General features: G+C 38.9%; 1 protein-coding gene across 1 annotated transcript; it reads left to right on the top strand.

The window, feature by feature from the left end:
• The first annotated feature begins 9,848 nt into the window (after positions 1–9,848).
• On the top strand, positions 9,849–11,417 carry LOC121764113 (11S globulin seed storage protein 2-like). The gene is made up of 3 exons (XM_042160185.1): positions 9,849–10,167; positions 10,269–10,531; positions 10,614–11,417. Exons 1-3 carry the CDS (start codon positions 9,849–9,851, stop codon positions 11,415–11,417), a joined length of 1,386 nt encoding a protein of 461 aa, XP_042016119.1.
• The last annotated feature ends 13,814 nt before the right edge of the window (positions 11,418–25,231 follow it).

Raw genomic sequence — 25,231 nt, 5'->3', positions numbered from 1 at the left:
GGGCTGTATCCAGTCGAGTTTTGCGCCAATTTTATACTTCTATATATGTCCCACAATTTATTAGAAAATTAATATAATTACTCACTTTCTACTTACATTACATATATTTTCACCCCCACGCCATCTCCTATTGCACCGTAGCACATAAATACTATCAATACCACTTCTTATCCAAAGATTAAATTAATGTTTCTTTTTAAATAATCAAATTTTGGCTGCTTACTATTTAGTGAACCTAGCCGAATGGCCTCTCAAGCTTTTACTCCCACTTTACATAGTCACGGATTCAGAAAATGAAACTCGTGAGGTTAGACACACTAAAAGTAGAAAGTGTTGTTATCGGGTTCTGATTCTGATGGGATTTTTACTGTTGCTTATTGAATTTGATATTCAAGAGAGAACAGGAAGAAGACATTGTAGGAGAATTGTATTTCTTTGTTGTGTATTATCGTTTGGAGTAATCCTCTTAATATAGAGGTTTACCCAAATTTACAAATGGTAATACTATCTCCTATTTTTGGTGGTATCAATCACACACTAATTACAGGATCAATCACTCCCTAATAACATGATTCTTGCGTTACTTACGTTATTTCTTTTCATATTCTAACACTCCTCCTCAAGCTAAGTGACGACATTTCTGATGCTTAGCTTGCTTAATACTTCTTCAAACACCTTTGAGAAAGGGCAACTCAATAATTCATTTCTCAATCTTTTCTTTGATGAAGTGTCGATCAATCTCCACATGCTTCTTCCGGTCGTGCTGGACTGGATTTTCGGCTATGCTGATTGCTGCCTTGTTGTCACAAAATAGTTGACTCTTCTGTGTAGGTGGAAAACCAATTTCTGTAAGAAGTCTCCGTATCCATAGAATTTCAGTTATTCCACTATTTGCCCCCCGGAATTCAGCTTCAACACTGGAAAGTGCAACCACATCTGCTTTTTACTCCTCCAAGTAACAAGATTGTCCCCTATGAACATGAAGTACCCAGCTGTTGACTTTCGATCGATAGGATTGCTTGCCCAGTCAGCGTCGGTGTATCCAGACACTTCTAAATGCCCTTCACCTTTCAGTAAAACTCTGTAGCCATCTGTCCCTTTGAGATATCTTACTATCCTCATCGCAGCATTCATGTGCTTTTCCTGCGGATTGTGCATAAACTGGCTTACCACTCCAACTGCATATGCGATATCTGGCCTTGTATGGACTAGGTAGATCAGTTTTCCAACCAAGCGTTGATATCGTTCTTTGTCTGCTGGTTTGGCTCCTTCTTCTATTTTCAAACCATGGTTTTGTACCATTAGTGTCTCTACTGGCTTGCATTCTAGTAGTCCTGTCTCTGTTAGCAAGTCGAGGACGTACTTCTTCTGTCTCAAGAATATCCCCTTTTCTGATCGCATGACTTCTTTTCCCAGAAAGTACTTCAAATCTCCTAGATCTTTCATCTCAAATTATTGGAAAAGATTTTCTCGCAACTTCTCAATTTCAACCGTGTCATTTCCTATAATTATCATATCATCCACATATATCAGAAGACATGTTATGCTATCACCTTTCTCTTTGAGGAAGAGAGTATGATCAAAGTTGCTTTATCGGTATCCATATGTCTGCATCGCCTGACTTAACCTTCTAAACCACACCCTGGATGACTGTTTTAGACCGTATAGTGTCTTCTTTAGACGACATACTTCTCCTGGTCCAAATTCACGTGAATAGCCCGGGGGAACCTCCATATATACCTCTTCATTTTTCTTCAGTTCTCTATGTAGGAAGGCATTAGTGACGTCAAGCTGATGTAAAGGCCAATTCTGATTCGCTGCAACAGATAATAGGATCCTCATTGTGCTCATCTTGGCTACTAGTGAAAAGGTCTCAATGTAATCCACCCCATATGTCTGAGTATAACCTTTTGCTACCAGTATTTCCTTATATCTCTCAATTGATCCATCTGCCCGCCTTTTTATAGTGAAGATCCATCTGCATCCAACTGATCATTTTCCCTCTGGTAGTACACATTTCTCCCATGTATTATTTTTAAGAAGTGCACCCATCTCCTTCTTCATGGCTTCCCTCCAATGCTTGTGCTTCATCGCTTCTTCGACCGTGTTTGGTATTTCATCCTCATAAAGGGAAGCTTCAAATGCTTGTGTCATTTCAGTCATCTGGACAATCATGCAGTAGGCAATAGGGTAGCGAGCTTTCTTCCCTTCCAATCTGGGGAGTATTTCTTCGGGGGCATTCCTCTATTGCATCATGGAGGCAGGATAGGTTGTCCGGAGGTTTCTGGCTCCTCTTGGATAGTTTCTCCTCTATGCTCAAGGTCAGTCTCAATAACAGGGAATTCACTAGGATCAGAATTCCTTACCTCAGGATAATCAGTCAGAGATATTTGGGCCTCGTCACTGAGCGCAGTGGTCTTTGCCGGTGTGTTTGAGGCCTGCTCAATTGGTAAAGCCAACCTTCTCTGTTGGATCCACTTCAGGAACAAGACTTGGTATAGGACTGGTGATTAGGTTCGGGAACAAACTTAGCGGGTCAATTGAAGTTTCTTTTTGATTTCCCTCCCCCTGACTGCTAAGTTGGTAATAGAAGTACTCATTTTCAATGAAATCACAGTTCATTGTGATAAACATGAGTTTGGCTTTGGGGTCGTAGCATCGATAACCTTTGTTGTTGGGCATATCCTAGGAAGACTCCTTTTACAGCACAAGGGGAAAATTTGAATCTTTCGTGTTTTGGTATATGAATAAAGGTAGAGAATCCAAAAACACTTGGCTCAAGAGTGAGTGAGAGAGGTATCTGTGTTTAGGTAGATAGGACTTGTATGAGGGATTTGTTTTCGAGGCCTTTAGTGGGTAGGCAATTCAGGGTATAGACAAAAGTGGCTAGGGCTTCAGGCCAAAAAGACTTTGGAACTTTGGATTTTATAAGATGGGCTCTGGTCATTTCAAGGAGTTTCCTATTCTTTCGTTCTGCTACCCCGTTTTGTTCAGGTGTGTGAGGGCAAGTGGTTTGGTGTACAAGGCCATTTTTTGCAAAGAATGTTGCATTTGGGTATTGACATACCCCCCCATTATTAGACCTAAGGATTTGTATGATTTTCCTATACTGGGTTTGAACAAAGGTATAGAAAAGGACAAATTTATCAAAGACTTCTGACTTAGATTTCATAAAATATATACATATCATGCGTGAAAAATCATCGATAAAAAGCACAAAATATTTAAGCCCTTGACCGCCAGTAATAGGTGTTGCCCCCCACACATCAGAATGAATAAGGGAAAAAACTTGGTCCACACGGGTATTATTAGCTTTAAAAGAATGTCGATGACTCTTAGCCAAAAAACAAGTATCACAATCCATACGAGTAATTTTATCAAAACAAGGGAATAAAACTTTAAGATAACCTAGCGATGGGTGTCCTAATCGACGATGTCATAGCAAAGCCTGTCTGTCCGCAGATCCGTCAGTCAGCAACACAATACTCTATTGAGCTACCTCATCCACATAGTAGAGACCACGTCGCTCAGTGCCACGCCCAACAATCGTCCCCGTCTGAGTATCCTGTAACATGCAAAAAGATGGTTGCATTAGTAAGGTGCAATTCAGTTCTTTCGTGACATGACTGACAAATAGTAACTTATGGGACAAGGTTGGGACATATAGACAATTTGAGATTTTTAGAGCGGGTGAAATATTAATGGTTCCAGTTCCCTTGACAGTAAGCAATTCCCCATTGGCAGTCTGGATATATTCTTTATGAGGTTAGGACATCCCAATAAAATCAGATTCATCAAATGACATAGTGCCAGTAGCCCCACAGTCAAAAATCCAATCATTAACCTTATATGAAGATTCAGACATACTACAGGCTGCAGATAAATTTTCTAGAACTTGAAACCTATTTTTGCAATCAATTTGAGGTTCAAATTCCAATTTTCTAGAGTCTGGGGTTCTTTTTCCAACAATATGAGAGTAAATGGGGTCAATATTTAATTTAGGAGTGTTTGAGGACAGCATAAAAAGAGAATGGGGTATATTTTCATATTCTACGGAACTGGAGGGACTGGAATATAATAAAGGTGGAAGTGAGGGGTTTAATTTAAAATTAAACCCCTCATTACCTTTCCCAACCCTTGCCGATGCCATTTCTTCTCCAGAAGGCGCCGCTGCAGTCCCAATTCCGATTGCCTCATATCGACCAGCAGCGGCGGAGGTGGCTCCGATGCTTCCCGCTGCATTCACAGCGCTGGTAGCTCGATCTCGTTCCCCTGCTGCTGGTTGTCCTCTGTTCCCCTTGTTCGCCCAATTTCGAGCAGCCCGTCGCTTCTTCATCTCGTCCCACCAATCATGGTATCCGACGAGATGGAAGCACTGGTCCTTGGTGTGTTTCCGTCCTCCACAGTGAGAGCACACGAGCTTGTTCTTATCCTTTTCGAAACGACGATCCTCTCCACGGTGCGGAGTCTGCCCGCCTCGTCCGCCGCCGCCGCGAATCGCCAATCCCGCCGCGATTCCACCATTGTCAGTGCCGGTGGGTGCAGGTTTAAGCAAGCTTTCATTCGTTGCCTCCCTTCGGACGATGGCGTAGGCGTTCTTCACCGACGGAAGAGGGTCCCGTTTTAGGATGTCTTTCCATGTTGCTTCGTGGCTTTCATTCAGGGCCATTAGGAACTGGTACACTCTTTCCTCTTGTATCTCTTCATTACGGAGTGCGATATCCTCCGCACACTTTATTCGGTTGGGCCTCCTTCTGTCAATTGTCATCCACAGATTTTGGAGACGGAACCACAATTGTTCCAAGGTCATGTCGCCTTGTTTGATGGTGCTTGCTTTCACGTGCAGGTCGTATACTTGTAATGAGTCTCCTCCACTTCCATAGGTAACGGCCAGTCCCTCCCATAGCTCCCTCGCCGTCGGATATTGCGAGACCTCATTCACGAGTTCGGGTTCCAAGTGGTTGATTATCCGCCAAACACTATATGATCCAGTTTTTGCCATGTTTCGTGGTATGGATCTGTGTTTGGTGGAGGAACTGAATCCCAAGAGATGTGGGAGGATAAGCCCTTCCCACCAATCGCTCGTGTCATGAGATTCTCCCAGAGCGGGTAGTTATCTTCCGATAGTTTGGTGGTGACAACTATCTCGCCTGGATTTTCTGGATTGGGCGCCGTTGATTTTGGTGGATTTGGAGATGTCTGCATACTCTGCCGGATGAACTCCGCGAATTGGATGCAAAATCATCGCCAAAATTCATGATTTGGTTCTATTTCTTTTCTTCCTGATCTGACATAGTTCGTTGTTGTTTATGATGTAGGTTTCTGCCTCTTGGTTGAAGGGTCGAGATTGGTATGGATGATGAGATTATATTCTGAGTCCCTCATTACCATATTGAATTTGATATCCAAGAGAGAAGAGGAAGAAGACATTGTAGGAGAATTGTATTTCTTTGTTGTGTATTATCGTTTGTAGTAATCCTCTTAATATAGAGGTTTACCCTAATTTACAAATGGTAATACTATGTCCTATTTTTGGTGGTATCAATCACACACTAATTACAGGATCAATCACTCCCTAATAACATGATTCTTGCCTTATTTACATTATTTCTTTTCAAATTCTTAACAGCTTCCTCTATCACGATTGTCCTCAATCCTCATCATTCCGGTAACATAATAAAATTCGTGTGTCGCGAGTATTTATTGTAATCTCTTCTTTCCATGCTCTACTACATCATCAAGAGCCCTATGAATTGAAACTTGCATAAAAATATGTCTATTTTCTTGCTTCAATTACAAAAATTTGAAATTGACAAATTCAAATCATGAGATAAGGAATAATATAAGAAATAAGTTTATCAAAATTGTAAAATTTGCTTAAAAAATCATTATGTACATTTGGCCTAATATGATTACTGACTTTATAGAATTAGGTTATAAATTTTAATACTTGTATAACTAATCAAAATTTTATGAAATTATTAAACTATATTCCTCTGATTTTTAAGTATGAACTATTTTCATTTTAATTCGTTCCTTAAAACTATGATCTTATTAATTGGGTCATTTTTCTATTTTGGAAAGTTCCAAGATAATTGAGTAATTTCTATTTTTGGCAAAAAAATAACACCTCCCTTACTTAATTCTCTATTGATTTATCTTACTTTATTCACCATTCACTTAGAGCATCCCCAACGGGGCTCTTGCTGAAGGACCGCGTCCGTGCTAACGGCGCGGCACCCTGCTGTCCACCGCTGCACTCTTGCCGATGGCACGACACTGCCCGATACATCGAGCACGTCCGTGCCGCTGAGCAGGGTGATGTGGCTGCACACAATTGGCCAACGGCTTAGCCGTTATAATTTCTATTTTTTTTAAATCGAAAATAATATTAAAAATTTAAAAATATATATATATTCGGATTCCTAAAATACAACTCATCTACATCTTCCGCTCTCACTCATACCATCTCTAAATTCAGAAATGGATTTCAGCGATATCATTGCGGAAGCGGAGCGCGAAGAACAAGAATACTATGAACAATATCATGCCGCCTATGAAACCTATGTCACCGCCGCTACCCCCGCCCCTCCTCCTCGACCAACTAGATCAAATCGCCGCTACATCCCTCGTGACCGGGAGGGAGCCCACGAAAGGCTCGTTGCCGACTATTTTTGTGATGAGCCGCGGTTTCCGGAAGATTACTTTCGGTGCCGTTTTCGCATGTCAAAACGGTTGTTTATGCGTATTGTCAACACACTGTCCGCTCGTGTTGAATACTTTCAATCACGTAGAGACGCAACCGGTCGGCAAAGTGTCTCGGCGTTGTAGAAGTGTACTTGTGCCATCCGACAACTTGCTACTGGGCAAACGGCTGATCTCTTCATTGAGTATTTGCATGTGGGTGACTCAACTGGAATCGAATGCCTCAAAAAGTTTTACAAGGGCGTTCGTTCTACTTTCGGTGAGGAATTCCTTCGGGCACCTACCAGCGAAGATTGTCAACGGTTGCTTCATTTTCATGAAACAGTCCACGGATTTCCTGGTATGCTTGGCAGCATTGACTGCATGCATTGGAAGTGGAAGAATTTCACGAATGCTTGGAGGGGGCAACACTTGAGCGGCCACAAAGGTGGCGGCCCAACGCTTATCCTTGAAGCGGTCACCGACTACCGCCTATGGATTTGACATGCATATTTTTGTGTTGCCGGATCCAACGACTTGAACTTGCTCTATTCTTCACCACTCTTCAATAATGTTTTGAATGGTGTAACACTGGTGATCGACTTCACCGTCAACGGAAAGCCATACCACATGAGTTACTATCTCGCCGATAGTATCTACCCAAGGTGGTCGACTTTCGTGAAGACGCTCAACAATCCGCAAGACCCAAGACAGGTTCTTTATGCGCAGCGTCAAAAGGCTGCTCAGAAAGACGTCGAAAGAGCTTTTGGGGTCCTTCAAGGCCGATTCAACATTGTGAGGGCCCCGTCTTGGCTGTGGTACGTTAAGAATACTGTTGACATCATGTACTCGTGTATTATCTTGCACAACATGATTATAGCTGACGAAAGACCGATGGCGGCTAACTTTAACGACGAGGATGAAGCCGAAAGCTCAACCGCAAGGTCTCCCCCACGCCGAAGTATGTATACGACAGTGTGCGAGAGGATCCAAACAAGACATACAATACGCGATACCAAAACCCACACTGAGCTACAAGATGACTTACTCAAACACATTTAGGCGAAATTCGGCAACAAGTAGTGGGTTTTTTAATTTTTATGAATTTAATTATGAAATTTTTAATTTTTAGGATTTAAATTATGTAATTTTTATTTTATAGACTTTATTATGAAAATTTTAATTTTTAAGCTTTTAATTATGTAATTTTTAATTTTTTAGTGATTAGTAATAGTATTTTGGATATTTTTAATGCATTTTAATATTATGGAAATGTTTTTATTTAAATTGAATAATAGAATGGTGGGACCATTGACCATGTCCTTGCGGAAGAGCATGGATGGGGTGTTGTGCTATTGGGGAAGAACATGGAGTAAAAATGAATAAATATGTGGTCGGGCCCACATCCATGCTCTTTGGCAAGAGCATGGTTGGGGATGCTCTTAACACACTATTATGAATCTTCGTGCTTAAATGCCTCTATTAACAAGGAACGGGGAGTAATACTTCAATCATTTTTTTTCTATTTATATCGTATTTTATCAATTGTGCAATAAAAAATTCGTATTTATATTTTTAAATGATGGAGGGGTAATGTTTTTTAATATTTTGAAAATTTCTATTTTTATTATTTTTCCATTGAAAATCATTACCATCCATTATCTTTGAAAAATAATAATCAAATTTATAAAGACTAATTTACTAATAAATGCTGTCAGAATTAAGTAACTAATCTCTTATTAGTAGTCCACGTGCATTGCAATTCTCGGATTCTCCCATGAATAAAAGCTAAATTGATAAATTGATGCATTCTGTTCTCGCAATATATCACTACTCCCCTCTTTTTGACTTATATTTCAAAATAATATTGCAAGGGAATTTGGCGACCATTAAAATATACTCCCTCCATCTTCTAAAAATAAGAACTTTTAAAATAGCATAAGTTTAATGCAAAATTGGTAAAATAAAATAGAGATAGAAAGAAAAAAAATATATTAGTAGCAAATGGATCACATCTCATTTGAGTGAAAAAAAAATTCTTTAAATAGAATATTGCAATTTTTAGGAGACGGCCAAAAGGAAAAGGGATTTTACTTTTGGGGACGGAGCGTTATCATCGAGTGGCCAGCCTTAGTACCTGAATTCACAAGTTATTGACTAATGAAATTTGGATTCTGTTTAATTTCAAAATTTTGATTATATTAAAATGTAATACTAATAAAATGATTCGGTTGAAATTAAAATAAAAATATGAAACCTAAAGTTTCTATAGATGAACGTTGGAGGGTGAAATATTAATTCCTTTCCAGAGCTGTTCCAAGAAGTGACCGTTGGAAATAGCGGTTATAACCACCTTTTGAGTTGTGAAGCAGTTATATAGTGTTGAAATTACTCAAATGGATTCACACTTAAAAATTATTTTAAGGCCAATAGGTTTCTTATTGGGTGTTTTGAGTAAAAAAACTAGAGTGAAATGAAGAGAAAAACTTTGAATTTGAAATAGAAAATTAAAAGACATTAATTCCACAAATATATAAAACAAAATGTTGAAATATCAAAATTTAAAGTAAAAATATACTACTACTAGGGTGTGATCAATTGCTAACTTTCTTAAGTTGATAACTCTGCTAACACATCAACGGGGTGTATTAAAAATGTTAACGCGGTGATATTAAAATCTCAACACATAGCGTTGACATTTTTAATATACCGCGTTGATGAGTTTGCAGAGTTAGCAACTTAAAAAGTTAGCAATATAACACCCCCACTGCTACTATAAATTAAATCATGGAAGTACAGAATAAAATAATCACCTTTGAATTAAACAACGTTGTTGTGAAAGTGGAATTTGTAAATGAACATAAGCTTATTCATTAAGATGATAATGCAACGTGAAATCCGCAAAAAACAAGTACTAATTCAATTGAGTAGCTTATGCATCCTGCACTCTACTTGAAAGGGCATGGAATGGAATAATGTGAGACATTGTTGGCCAAGTGTTATGCAGCATTCAAATGTGTTTGAAAACAAAAGCATGCAATTCACCACGTCACCAAAAATCAACTAGCAATGTGTCTCCAACTGCAAACATGCAAAATCCAGAATTCCCTTATAAAATCCAACCCACATTCCTCCCAAAACTCACCTCTCTCTCCCAACCAACCATGGCATCCAAGTTTCTCCTCGCTCTCTCCCTCTCCCTCCTTGTCTCCGCCGCATTCGGGAATCGATATGCGCCGCACGAAAGGATGAGCGGGCCGCGCATTCAGCTCACCCGCCCCCAGCAATGCCGCATCCAGCGCATCTCGGCCGTGCAGCCCCGCAACCAGATCCAGTCCGAGGGCGGCCTCACCGAGCTCTGGGACGAGATGGAGTCCCAGTTCCAATGCGCCGGCGTCGCCACCATGAGGAACACCCTCCGCCCCAACGCCCTCTCCCTGCCCAACTACCACCCCAACCCCCGCCTCATTTACATCCAGCAGGGTACTGGCTTGCTGGCCCATCAGATTCCAATTTATATAGTGGTTTCAGTTCTCTTTTCACACTGATGTATATATATATTTTTTGTAACGATAATTTATCAGGTGAGGGATACATCGGCGTCATCTTCCCTGGCTGCGCCGAGACGTACCAATCCCACGGTGGCGAACAGGTGTCCTCTGAGAGCGAGCAGCAAGGCCAGAAGAGAGACTTGCACCAGAAGGTCCACCGCATTCGCCGCGGAGACGTCATCGCCCTCCCACCTGGTGCGGTCCACTGGTGCCACAACGATGGCAGCGAAGACTTGATCGCCATCTCCGTCAACGATCTCAACCACCAAAGCAACCAGCTCGACGAGAAATTCAGAGTAATTAATTAATTCATAAAAAAACTTCTCTCTCTCCTATTAAAACTGAAATATTTTCTAACATGATTATAAAATAATGCAGTCGTTCTACTTGGCCGGATCAGCCCCACAAGGAAGCAAGGGAGAGGAGACATTCCACAACATATTCCAATCGTTCGACGCGGAGCTCATGGCCGAGGCGTTCAACGTCTCCCCTGACCTTATCAGGCGGATGCAGTCAACCGAGGAGGAGAGAGGTCTGAGCGTGATGGCTCGGGAGAGCATGCGATACATCCGCCCCGACGAAGAATCATACAGCCGCCGCAGAGAATCCCCCCATAACGACAACGGGTTCGAGGAGACCTTCTGCACAATGAAGATCCGCACCAACATCGAAAACCAAAGAGACGCCGACATCTACTCAAGGGAGGCCGGTAAACTCAAAATCGTCGACATGCACAAGCTCCCCATCCTCAGCTACATCGACATGAGCGCCGAGAAAGGCACTCTCTTCCCGAAGTCGATGCTGAGCCCCCACTGGGCGAAGGACGGGCACACGATCGTGTACGTGACAAGGGGGGAGGCCAAGGTTCAGATCGTGGACCACAGTGGACAGACGATGATGAACGACAGGGTGAGCCAGGGTGACATGTTCGTCGTGCCACAGTTCTACACGACGACCGCTCAGGCCGGGAACGAGGGATTCGAGTGGGTGGCGTTCAAGACGAGCGGGTACCCCATGCGCAACGACATGGCCGGGTACACATCCGCGCTCAGGGGAATGCCGCTGCAGGTGCTAACCAACGCCTACCAGATGTCGCCCGCTGAGGCTCAGTCCATCAAGACCAACCGCGGCAGCCAGACCTTCTTGCTCTCTCCGGCTCACCGCTCCGGCAAGCACTTCTAGATGATGTTTGTTTGTTTGTTTTATTTGGGGAAGAAGAAAAACCCTAGTTTTTCAGGACTGAATGTAATAATGTTGCACGGCTCACTTCAATAAAATTTTCTTATCTTGGTCTTCCATTTACTTTAACAAGAGTAATTTACATTATACTAATAAGATTAGGAACTAATAACAATGTAACAATGAATCAATGAGAAATTTCAAATCTAATGTAATCTACTTTTGGGCTAAGATCATTTTTTTGGAACATTACATTTTGATCTTATTTACGGGTTGGGGGTCTGCTTAATCCCCCACAAAGGGTGTTCTTGATTTAAAAAAAAAATCAAATCTAATGTAGAGTTTTGATGAAAATAATAAAAATTTTATTATAGATATTAATATAATAAAATTAGAAAAATAAAAATGCTTTTTATATATGCAATAATTGTGGGAAGTGGATGTAAAAAGGATTTTGAAGATCCATTTAAAAAATTTGAAGTTAAATATAAAAAACTCTGGCACATACATTAAACTCGTCGAACATAACATGTTTTACGAACATCGAATTGTTATCATAAGATAACTGAAAATATGGAGACAAAAACGTTTCCAATTATTTAGTATGAATTGGATGTTCTATACTAAAAGAGTAAGTTTCGAAAAATAGAGAACATCCATATACGAACTTAATAAACATCGAATCGTTATCATAAGATAACTGAAAACTAGAAGCAAAATCGTTTCCAATTATACTACTTCTTCTATCTCCAAAGAGTATGAACATTTGGTTCGGCACGAGTTTTAATGTACAATTAATAAAGTAAAAGAGAGATAGATTTTTTTTAAATATTGTTAGTGGAGAATGAGTCTCACCTCAATAGAGAGAAAAAAATTTCTAAAATTCAAAAGTTCATATTTTTTTGAGACAGACAAAAAGGAAAGAGTTCATATTTAGAGTGCCCACAGTGGTTAAGGCCAAGGCGAAGGCCAAGCTCAAACCACAAAAACTTGGCCAAGGCCACAAAAAACTTGTCCATCCAAATAGTGGACAAGCCCAAGCCACAAATTAATTATTTTTTTTTCATTTTTGGTTATATTTTAATTTAACTAGAATAAAAATTATCGGACTATAATAATTAAAAGAAAATGCATAATTTAATAAAAAAATATTAAAACTAATTCTTCATTGTATTATAGAAATGGGAAAATTATACAATGAAAAATAGAGTGTAAAATGTGAGTGATGTGAAAATGTGTGGAACGGGGGTATTTATACAAAATTTTCAGAAATATTTTTAAAAAATAAAAAAATTCGAAACTTGGGCAGAACCGCGGCTCTCGGCCGCCACAATTGTTAGGATTGGTATACTGAAAAGCATATTTCGAGCATGTTACACGGATAGAAATGCTTGTATACAATAAACTCTACAATCCACTTTTAACCCAAGGCGAGAAGAAGTAATTTTATCGCATTGGTGTTTGCTTATACATTTATAAGATGTTTCTCAAACATTTAAATGTATTAGAAACAAACAAGTCTAATTCTTCTGCATAGTAGACTGGTCGTGAACGACGTTCACAGAAGGTGACGCAGTCGGTCCTTTGTAGAAGAGAAACATAATTTCACTACCTAGATAGGATTTGGCTACCTATCGTGAACGTTGCAGTGTCAGTCCGCATATTTCCTTACCTTAGGAAATAAACGACACTGGTGTGGTATAGCACTGAAGGATCTAACAGTTGAGATAAGTCTTTCTTGCTATTTACTGAAAGACGAGGTCTCGGTGATTGTTATTTCTTAATCATTGTTGACATAGCATTGAGCATACGATATTAATTATGCACTACTTTGATTTATCAAATGGTGCGGATTTTTTACAATCCAAGAATCCTGATATCTTGGGTAGTGGTGATCAATGTCTAGAGGTGCTAGTATTGTTATCGCAATGAATCATGTGTTGGGTGAGTCCAGTTTGATAATATCATTAAGAGGTGTTCGAAAAATGTTTTATTATTCAGAAACCCGACCGGTTGGAATTTATTCCAAAATAACAAATAATGATTCTAAACTAGACAACTCTTGGAAAAAGATATTAATTAATTAAAGTCAAATAGCAGACTTATATTAATTAATGGATATTTATATCTTAAACACGGGAAATAATAAATTAAAGAGGTGAAGCCCGGATTACTCGTAATTTGGGATTGGACGAGCAGTCAATATTATTATACTATAGTGGATGATAATAATATTCTGTCGGACTTGTATTAAATTGATGCTCAATTTAATTAGTAAAAGTCCAACAGGTTTGGACCAAGTCCAACCTCCATGGATCCCTAATCTAGCCCATCATAACTTTATATAAATGAGATTAGACAGAAGACAAATTAATTAATTCATTTTTTTTAATCGTTCCTCTCTCCAGATTGAACGTGTTTTTCAGTTCTCTCCATAACTGAATTTTTGTCTTCTTCTCTTATCAAGTTCTTTTGTTTCTCACTAGTTTTTCCCACCCAAAGGTCAGATTCTGAGTTTGGGATACAGATTAGTAGATTCGTGGTTGAGTACGAAGAACATCACGTGGAAAGGCGCAAGCAATCGTCGATTCTTTGGAGAATCTGTTCGGTAATTCTAAACTGTAGGAAATTATGAATTAGGGTTTTATTTCCTAAGCATGATTTACGTGCATTCTTGTATGCAATTGGTTGTTTAACATGTAAATAATTAATCCCATAACCAGTCAAATAGATATGTAGATCTGATTTATTTGTTTATGCATGTTTTCCGCTGTGCAAGGGGCACCAAACCCCAGCAAATTGGTATCAGAGCCAATTTTTTGCTCTGATTATGTGGATTAGTTTCATGTTATGAATTGGTTGAATGCATGATTTTATTCGTGGTGTGTTTGTTGTATTTATTTTGATTGAATGAACAATTGAATGAACAATGAATGACGAAGAGTTGCAATTCGCCGTGGTGTACGCGTTCGGTTATTTGGGATAATTAATTCCCAAATATGTAATCAAAGTTGATTTCACTTTTTATCGTAATGATTACATGGAAAGATTGTTTCAATCTCTTACATCAATTGTGATTTGGTAACGTGAATTCATCTTCACGGATCTGTTCAATTGAATTGATCGCGTCTGTTCGGGTAAGACGGCTGCAGAGACGACGTCGCTCAAGTGACGACGACGAAGCAACGCTGGCGGCAGCAGAAACAGCGGTGCAGCAGAGATGCAGCGGCAGTCCGTTGCGGCAGCATCGGCGACCGGAGAGAAAGCTGCCCAAGCTGAGTTGTCTCAACGGCGCAGCAGTAGCAACGGTGATGACGCTATAGCAGCGCAGACAACTGCAGAGACGACAACGTCGACGCATCAGCGACGAAGGAGATCGGACAGCAACACAGCAGCTGCGACTGCAGTGGCTGCAGGCGTGAACTCACGACTTGGGCTGCGCAAACTGCCCTGGCAGATGAGAAGGTCCGATCAGCTTCCTTCAGCGAGTGGTAGCCCGTTGGTGGCATTTCCCGGGCTAGTGTAGCGATGCAGCATTCCAAATTAGCTAGGGTTTCTAAACCCTAGGAACTCATTTTGGAGAATCATTCAAAATTAGTTAGGGTTTCCCAAATCCTAGGAATTAGTTTTGAATCTTTTTCAAGATATAATTTAAAATAAGATTTGGCATATCTTAAATGTATTATCTAAAATTTAATTTTAATTAAATTAGAGATTAATAGAATTTTTATCCTTATTTTATGGATTTAGATAGATTAAATTCTATCTAGATAAATTCTAAATAAATTAGGATAACAATAATTAATTTATTTTCTTTTGTCTTATGGATTTATATAGATTAATTCTATGTAAATAAATCCTAGATAGACTAGATAAATAATTAATTAAATTTAGACTTTATCCTTATTTTATAGATTTGGATAGATCTGATTATATCTAGATAAATCCTAAACAAATTTGGATAATAATTATTTTTTTTCCGTCTTATGGATTTATATAGATTTTATTCTATGTGAATAAATCCTAGATAGACTAAGATAAATTTTAATTAAGTTCATCTTTATCTTATAAATATTGATAGATTTATATCTATCTAGAACATATTTTAGTAGATTTGGATAATTATAATCCATGTTCATCTTTATCATGTGGATATTTATAGAATTAATTCTATTTAGAAAATATCCTAGTAGATTTCGATAATTAAGTTTATCTATATCTTATAGATATTGATAGATTAATATCTATCTAAAATATATCTTAGAAGATTTGGATAATTATTAATCTAGTATTGTAATTATCTTTTGGATTTTAAGATAAATTTAGTTCTATATAGTTAAATCTTTGTTGAATTAATTAATATAATTCTAGTTTATCCTAATCTTATGGATATAAATAGATTTATTTCTATTTAGAAAAAATATCCTAGATATATTTAGATAAAGATATTACATGATAATCCTTATCTAATTGAATTTTGATAAAATTAATTTTATCTAGAATAAATCCTAACCGAAATGATATATTCTAGTTTTTTATTCTAAATAATCTAAGATTTTCTTAAATCTTAGGGTGATTGGATTTCATCTTTATCATATGGATTTGGATAGATTCGTTTCTATCCTGAAATATCCGAGTATGATTTTGATAATGATAATCTAAAATCAGTCTTATCTTTTAGGATTTGATTTTATCCCTGTAAAATCTAGAATAATCCTAAGAGGATTTAGATAGATTCCGCTCTATCTAGATAATCCTAAATGATTTTGGATAGCCATTATCCAAGATAAATCTTATCAAATCCGAAATTCCTATTTTGGATAAGATAACGAATTAATTATTTTAAATCTCCCTAGGTTTATTAAATAATTTAAATAAATATCTAGTGTGATTAATCACCATAAATTAAATGAACTTATTCATTTATTTGGTGTTAATCTGTTTTAAGTGGATTATCTGTCTTATCTACTTGTGTGATAATTATGCAAAAATCATGTTTAAAATGACTAAGCAATAATTACAACAGTGCGTTGTATATGGTCTCCATAAATTGATCTATATATAAAGCAATTTCTAATATTATCGCGACCCACCTTAGTGGGAGCAATAATCCTACGAAATAACAAGTTCATAAGATTAGACTTCTTAATAATAAATTGTTTAAACTAGACGCGTGTTTCTAATATTATCGCGACCCATCCTAGTGAGAGCCATAATCCTACGAAATTGCAAGTTCATATGTTTAAACATATTTATAAGATAGCTATGAAATTTTGTTAGTGGCGTGCGACCTTCCCTAGAAGGATTATCAAAACAGAAACGAAATTCCTAGATGCTAATATTTATGGTAAAAGTTTAGGCAATATTTGGTGGCCATGCCACCTTAGTGGTCTCTAGACTATTCGTCGATATTGTGACCAGAAAATTGTTGGAATCTGAATTTGTATGACATCCCTAGAGGTGTACTCATGTTGATTTTGGCAGTTGCGAGATACAAAAATTGTTTTGTGCTTGTTTGCAATTATGTATCAAGCATACTATGTGATAAATAGTTTTATTCTTCTCAGCCAAAATTCTTAATAATGTCAGCGAACCTTAAAGAAATCAAACTCGAATGCCAAAATTGTGTAGACTGGAAATGTTAAATAGATAAGATTCTCATTGTTGAAAACTAAAAGTTTGTACTCACCAATTCATGTCCTCCATTTCCTCGACAAAATTCCACAAAGAAAGTTTGAGAATGCATTTTATGCATGTACTTGACAAGTATTTTTTGAGGAAGAAGGTTGAACTATTTTTTAAGTAGTAAGACAAGTCTTGGTTTACACCGATGATAACTAGATATCTAATGAGGACATTGTCCAGATTTTATTGGAACATCATAAAGAGATAGAATGTTTTGAGGAATCTTTTGATCCAGTCACTCAAATAGTTTCTATACTCGGTTCATTGCCAAATGTAATAGGAAGTAATTATATGAAGGTTGTTACTGAAAAGTTGGAAACCTTCAGCATTATATTCACTTAATTACTACTGGAGGAAGATAACATGATAGATGATGAATTCATTAATGCTGCATCTTTCCTATGTCTTAGTTCAATCAAACAGAAGACTAGCAATGGAAAGAGGGAAAGAGTTGAATTGCCATCAATGTCTGCTGAAAGCAAGAAGTGCAAGAAAAATTTAGTGAATAGGCAAAAAGAAGATGCATTGTAAGTCAGATTGACCACTTATATAAAGGACAACGACTTAGATAACAATGCAATTTCTAAAAGAGAGATCTAGATCCAGTTGGACAGTTGTTGCAGTGAGAGCTATTTATTTATGCTCACTTTATTGTTTTGTTTTGATGAGTAAGATTTTGTTTTATTGGTACAATTTGGTTTAGAAAGAATTCAGTTTCAGCTTCAAAACTTGTTTATGATTAAGTGATGTTCGATGTAATTTTATAATGCGTGCATTATTAAGAAATGTGATTCGAATATCTATCGTAGTACCATAGAAAAATAAATTATACATCATAGTATCTAAACAATATAACAGTAACAGGATTGAGTTCTACACGACAGTTCAACTTCTTAAACAATGAATGATAAAGTATTTATGGCACTTAGACATAAGACCAAGAAAGTACTTAGTAATTGTTCGAACTGATTTTGTCTAACTCAAGTGGCTATCGAGATTTTAACAACATGTTTGTTAAATAGCTTGAAGGTCAAGTAAGTCTGGTTGATGCACTATAAGTTAGAATCCTTTGGTGGTTCAGAGATTCAGAATACTTATAGGGATGCAACATAGAAAGACTAGCAAGTCTTAGTGGTTTACACCATAGGGGACGAGCAATGAGTTAAGATCACTAGTGGGAGTTATCCTAGTTGATTACTCCCAACATTCTTCTAAAGAATGGGATAGTAATATAAGAAGAAATCGAAGTCTTTAGAAGACAAGTTCGATAAGTGAACAGTTTTACTCAATAACACCTTATCATTGATGGGATATACGTTGGAAACAACGAGTTATACCTTAAAGAAACTACCATAACATCAGTACCTTCTACAACACACGAGTTGTGGAATAGAGGCAAGTCTAGTCCATCACATCTCAAGGTGTGGAGTTATTCCAACACATGATTTGGAAAATATATCTAAGTAATTGGAGTTGTGTATTGAGGTATGTTTTAAGGTTATCTCAAATGATAGAAAATGTACATGTTCTATAATCTTCAAGGCAAGATAGGTGGTTGTTTACACGAATACTAGATTCTTTGATGAAGATTATGAGAAGAACAACAAGCCTAACAAGCATGATAATTCTCAAGATAATGAGAATATCTATTTTCCATCTTAACCAAGAAGTAATACCATTAGAAACTTATGCTCTAAGAAAATCAACATTTGTACCTAAGATTGTAATAGTCGTGTCGTAGTTGGAGCGTCCTTTGCGAACATAATAAGTTCATGGGTCTAAAAGAGTCTTAAGACTCAGTCTTAGATCGACTTGAACCTAATCCCTGTAACTACAAGGACGCGTTGGCTCATTCAGATAATAATTTTTTATAAGATGATAGATTCTGAATAACAATCTTAAATAGACAAGAATGTTTGCAAGACTTGCAATACTACCCATAGACTATTTCAGCCAGTGGGAGCTAGTGGATATGCAAGTGTAAACGTAGATCTTAAAAGGCAAAAATAATGGCTAAACGGTTATACCAAGAGAGAATCATATTCTCGCATGCCATTCTACCTAAGTCGATCTATATCATATTGTGTATGTAGCCTACATAAATTAGGATGTATGTACTATGATTATCAAGACAATTTTCTTTAAGTAGAAGTCTTGAGGAGACCATCTGCATGGAACATCTTAATGGTTATGTAATACAGGGTAAGAAACAGGTGGTTTGGAAGCTTAAGTAGATCATTTATGGTCTTAGGCAAACATCTAAATCATATAACACGTGTTTCATCCACGTTGTCAAATCTCTTGAATTTGACTAGTGCCCTTACATTGCTACAAGTATAAGAAAGTTGAAAGTGTATTATATTTGGTATTCTTGGTGCTCTACGATGATAACATCTATAAAAGTTGATAAACAACTAAGAGGGTTAGGTAGCGTAGGAAACTGGTCGTCTACCCAGTTTAAGGATGAAGGATTTAAGATAAACTAGTTACATTCTAAGCATCTAACTCTTTAGATTGCTAGAAAAAAGAATGTTATGTTTTCTCAAAGAATCCTACATCTGCCCAATACTTAGACACTTTAGCATTGAAAATTCCAAGAAAAGGTTTTACTTTTCGAGATGAAATTATCTTGTCTTTAGTCAAGTGTTTTTCGACACTGAATGAGATCAAGAGGAATGAGACAAGTTCCATAATTGGAAGTCTCGTGTATGCTATGTTGTGTAATAAGTTAGATATTAGCTTTGTCGTTGGCATAGTAACATAATATCATTTTAACCATGGCCAAAGACATTGGATTGGGTAAAGAATATATTATAGTACTTGGAGAAGACTAAACGGTATGCTCTACTTACCAGACATCCATGTTATGTCTTTTAGGTTACATCCACTCATATTTTATAATTGATTGATGATCGAGTCATCCTCTGACTATGTGTTAACATTAGGAGTTGAAAACTAAGTCATGAAGGAATGTGATTACATCACAGACTCTATCATGAAAATTATAAGTGTGGTTTCATCGGAAACTGCTAATGTAGTTGTTCATCTCAGTAATTTTTTAATAGCTTTGACTGTGAATCCGAGTATGCCTATGAGTATTATATTTTGTTATGATTACTCTAGCCATGTGTCTAACTCGAGGGAAACACGAGCTGATGAAGCTAAGCAATCACATCGAGAGGAAGTATGAAATTAATTAAGGAATAAGTGCGCAGCAAGACATTATGGTTACTAAGATATCATCATAGAATAACCTGGCAGAATTTTCACAAAATGCCTATATGACAAGATGTTTTACACATGAAGTGAAAAGTATGGTCGTTCGATGTATCATCGTCCGAGACCTGCTTAGAGTATAAGTGGGAGAGTTTTGGCAGTAGGTATACTCGAAAGCATGATTTTGAGTATAAGTGGGAGATTGTTACGATTGGTATACTGAAAAACATATTTCGAGCATGTTGCACGGATAGAATTGCTTGTATACAATAAACTCTACAATCCACTTTTAACCCAAGGCGAGAAGAAGTAATTTTATCGCATTGGTGTTTGCTTATACATTTATAAGATATTTCTCAAACATTTAAATGTATAAGAAGCAAACAAGTCTAATTCTTCTACATAATAGACTGGTCGTGAACGACGTTCACAGAAGGTGACGCAGTCGGTCCTTTGTAGAAGAGAAACATAATTTCACAACCTAGATAGGCTTTGGCTACCTATCGTGAAAGGTTGCAGTGTCAGTCCGCATGTTTCCTTACCTTAGGAAATAAACGACACTGGTGTGGTATGGCACTGAAGGAGATTAGATAGAAGACAAATTAATTAATTCATTTTTTTAATCGTTCCTCTCTCCAGATTGAACGTGTTTTTCAGTTCTCTCCATAACTGAATTTTTGTCTTCTTCTCTAATCAAGTACTTTTGTTTCTGACGAGCTTTGCCCACCCAAAGGTCAGATTCTGAGTTCCGGATACAGATTAGAAGGTTCGTGGTTAAGTACGAAGAACATCACGTGGAGAAGGCGCAAGCAATCGTCGATTCTTTGGAGAATCTGTTCGGTAATTCTAAACCGTAGGAAATCATGAATTATGGTTTTATTTTCTAAGCATGATTTATGTGCGTTCTTGTATGCAATTGGTTGTTTAACATGTGAATAATTAATCCCATAATCAGTCAAACAGATCTGTAGATCTGATTTATTTATTTATGCATGTCTTCCGCGCACTAAACCCCAGCAACAATAGAGCTTCGCGGCTCGCGCCCAAGAGCCTCAGTCAGGCCGTCTCGTGGTGCGCCCATGGGCGCCCCCCCTCCCCTCTCCGCCGCGACGCAGCCACCCCCTGCTCGGGAGTCGCGGCTCCCTATTGCTGAGGCCACACGGAGCCGCGGCGGGGTGGGGGGAGGAGCCCATGGGCGCGCCACACAGGCGCTATTGTGGCAGCCGAGAGACGCGGTGCCCGCCCAACTTCAATTTTTTTATTTTTTTCATATATTTTATGAATACACCCATTTTTCTACCAGCGGTTGATGAAAGACTACTTTGGCGATAACCCCCGTTATCCGCCAGAGATTTTCCGTCGGCGATTTAAAATGTCACAACGACTCTTCATCCATATAGCGACGTTTTGGCGCAGCGGTTCAGGTATTTCACCTTGCGACGTGATGCCTGCCGCCGAGTGGGTTTGTCGACATATCAGAAGTGTACCGCTGCAATTAGGCAGCTTGCCTATACCGGGCCCGCGGACATGTAAAACGAATACTTACAGATGGGTGAAACGACTACCCTACAGACGCTGAGATAGTTTTGTAGGGGCATCAAGGATATCTTCGGTTCAGAGTATCTACGGAAGCCAAATGCTGGTGAATGCCAGAGATTGATAGATATACACGGGACTGTGCACAATTTTCCAGGGATGTTGGGCAACACCGATTGCATGCACTAGGAGTGGAAGAACTGCCCGGTGGCTTGGAAGGGGCAGTTCACTTCTGGATTCAAAGAGAAACACCCCACGATGATCCTGAAAGTCGTTGCTGACTACCGTTTGCGAATCTGGCATGCGTATTTTGGTGTCGCTGGGGTCGAACTCCGACATCAACGTTCTACAGTCCTCTCATCTCTTCAATGACAAGTGACGGGGTAAGTGTCCGGAAGTCAGATTCGTGGCAACGGCACGCAGTACAACATGGCATACTATTTGGCCGATGCGATATACCCTCGCTTGCCCGTGTTTGTCAAGACGATCCGACAACCGGTTGGGCCGAGGCAATCCTATTTCGCGCGAAAACAAGAGGGTGCTAGGAAGGATGTTGAGCGAGCTTTTGGTGTCCTCTAATCGCGATGGGCCATTATACGGTGCCCGATACGATAATGGCACGAAAATGATGTCGCTGACATCATGTATGCATGTATCATATTGCACAATATGATAATAGATGATGAAGGATTTGCTGCAGAGCGCTGGGCACCGGAAAAGGGTGCTAGTACAAGTCACGGTATTGCCACCACCCCCCTGCAGATGGGTGTACCACGTACCGATGCATACTTGATTCAACGGTTCACCGATATGCGGAGGGAAACATCACATACGATACTGCAGGCTGATTTAGTTGAAGAGGTCTAGAATCGTAGGGGAGGGGGCGCAGCGTGATATGCGTTCGCAGTGTTATTTGTATGATGTCAATAATTTTCGTTGTATAATTTTCCCCTTTATATAATACAACGAAGATTTGGTTTTAATTTTTTTTTGTTAAATTATGCAAATTTTTAAAAATTATTGTAGTTCGATAATTTTTATTCTATTTAAATTAAAATATAAGTAAAAATAAAAAAATAATTAATTTGTGACTTGAGCTTTTCCACTATTAGAGTGAACAAGTTTTTTTTTGTGACTTGGCCTTGGCCTTGGCCTTGTGCTGTACCATGGTGGACACTCTTAGGGACGGAAGGGACAGAAGGAAGGAGTTATAAATTGGATGTGCAAAACTAAAAGAGTAAATTTAGAAAAATAGAAAGCACATATACAAACATAATAAACACGAAGCGGTGGATAAATCAATTCGATGGAAAATAAATAAATAAATTAAATCAATGTGTCATAGTGGAGTACTTCACAATCTCGGTGGATAAATCAATTTGTCGATTCGATGGAAAAGAAATAAATAAATAAATTTCAAGCTTTAGTATTAATCCTTTTTATTCATTATTAAAGAGTGTCCACCTGTCTAATTAATATTGGTGGAGTATAAGATGTATTATTCATTTATTTAATTTTACAAATAAATTCCACATGTCTATTTCTCATTGGTGATTAGATCATGGATTAGCTGATGTGATCCTCTCCGGATTTCTAGTGTTAGAGCATCCACAATGGCAGCCGTCCCGACGGATGTCCGACCGGCATGCCGGACGTCCGCCATTAGGCGCGGGAGGGACGGATATGGACGTCCACTGCGGATACCGGAGTTCCGCGACATTCCAACGACGTCCGCCATTGCGGGTTCCCGACGGACGTCCAGATTTTTCATTTTAAAATAAACTTTATATATACTGCTCGTTGAACTCCAGAGTGGTAGTGGTAGTGGTAGTGGTGCGGGTGGTAGTCGTGGAATTTCTGATGACGTACGTCGGCAAATTAGAGGACAGTTGTGGGCCGTTACGTCCAGGGAGATAAATCGCGCGATACAAGCGTCCTTGCAGCAGCAGCAGCAGCCGGCGGTACCTCGACCCATCCATCGTCGAACTATAGTACTTCGGGACCACATTGCTGCACACCGTTGGTTGTATGAGGACTAATTCACTCCGGAGCTGCGGTTTGGGGAGAACATGTTCCGGCGACGTTTTAGGATGCATCGTCTGCTATTTCTGCGTATCGTGGACGCTTTAGAGCGTCGATACGAGTATTTCAGGATGAGGGAGGATGCGGTTGGTAAACCCGGCCACACGCCCATACAGAAGTGCACTGCCGCAATCAGGCAGTTGGCATACAGAGGTGCGGCCGACATGTTCGATGAGTACCCCCACATCGGCGAGACGACTGCCCGCGATTGTCTGAAGTATTTTTGTGAGGGCGTTAGAGAGATATTCGAGAATAGGTATCTTAGGAAGCCTAACCCCGAAGATTGCCAGGTTCTGATGGATATGCACGGGAGTCAGCATGGGTTTCCGAGAATATTGGACAGCATAGATTGTATGCATTGGGAGTAGAAGAACTGCCCCGCCGCCTGGAATGGGGTGTACACAACCGGTTTCAAGGGCAAGAATCCCACGATGATCCTTGAAAGCTGACTACCGGCTGTGGATTTGACATGCGTATTTTGGAGTAGCCGGGTAGAACAATGACATCAATGTCCTCTAGTAATCGCCCCTTTTCAACGACCAGTGTATGGGTGTTGGTCCGGCCGTCAGTTTCATCGCCAACGGCAACCAGCACAACATGGGCTATTATTTGGCGGATGGGATATACCCTATGTGGCCCGTCTTTGTGAAGATGATCAGATGCCCCACAGAAGAAAAAAAGGTCTATTTTGCGGGTCGTCAGGAGGCAGCGCAAGGATGTGAAGCGGGCATTTGGTGTGCTCCAGGCTCGATGGGCGGCAGTGAAGGGTCCATCACGGTTGTGGTATATTGACAGCATCGCTGATATCATGTACGCATGTATTATCATGCAAAACATGATTGTCGAAGATGAAGGTCCAGCACCGACTGATTTGGCCAATGATGTTGTTGATGCTGCCGGTCCAAGCCACGGCGTGGCCACCGCCAATGTACATATGGGGATACCCCATGAAGAGGCCGATCGAGTCTGTGCAATTGCCGACATGCGCAAACGACAAGCCCATATTCGATTCCAGAACGATTTTATTGAAGAGATATGGACGCAGATGGGTAGTTGTTGATATTTAAAATATAATTTGTTTAGACTTTTTTTTTTTGTTGAAATGTACTTTATTTATATATGTTTATTTAATAAAATGTATTTTTTATTTTTTTATTTACTTTCGTAAATTGTTTAATTCCATAAATTGTTTAATTTGGTGAATTTATGAATTTTTATTATTGTGGGATGTCCGCCGGGATGTCCGTCAGTGTGCAATAAGATGTCCTTATGACGTGACAGGCAGTAGGATGTCCTTA

The sequence above is a fragment of the Salvia splendens genome, chromosome 14 (genome assembly GCF_004379255.2).
Source record: "Salvia splendens isolate huo1 chromosome 14, SspV2, whole genome shotgun sequence".
Classification (NCBI taxonomy): domain Eukaryota; kingdom Viridiplantae; phylum Streptophyta; class Magnoliopsida; order Lamiales; family Lamiaceae; genus Salvia; species Salvia splendens.
Note: the sequence above shows the minus strand (reverse complement) of the source record. Positions and strands in the feature narration are given on the sequence as shown.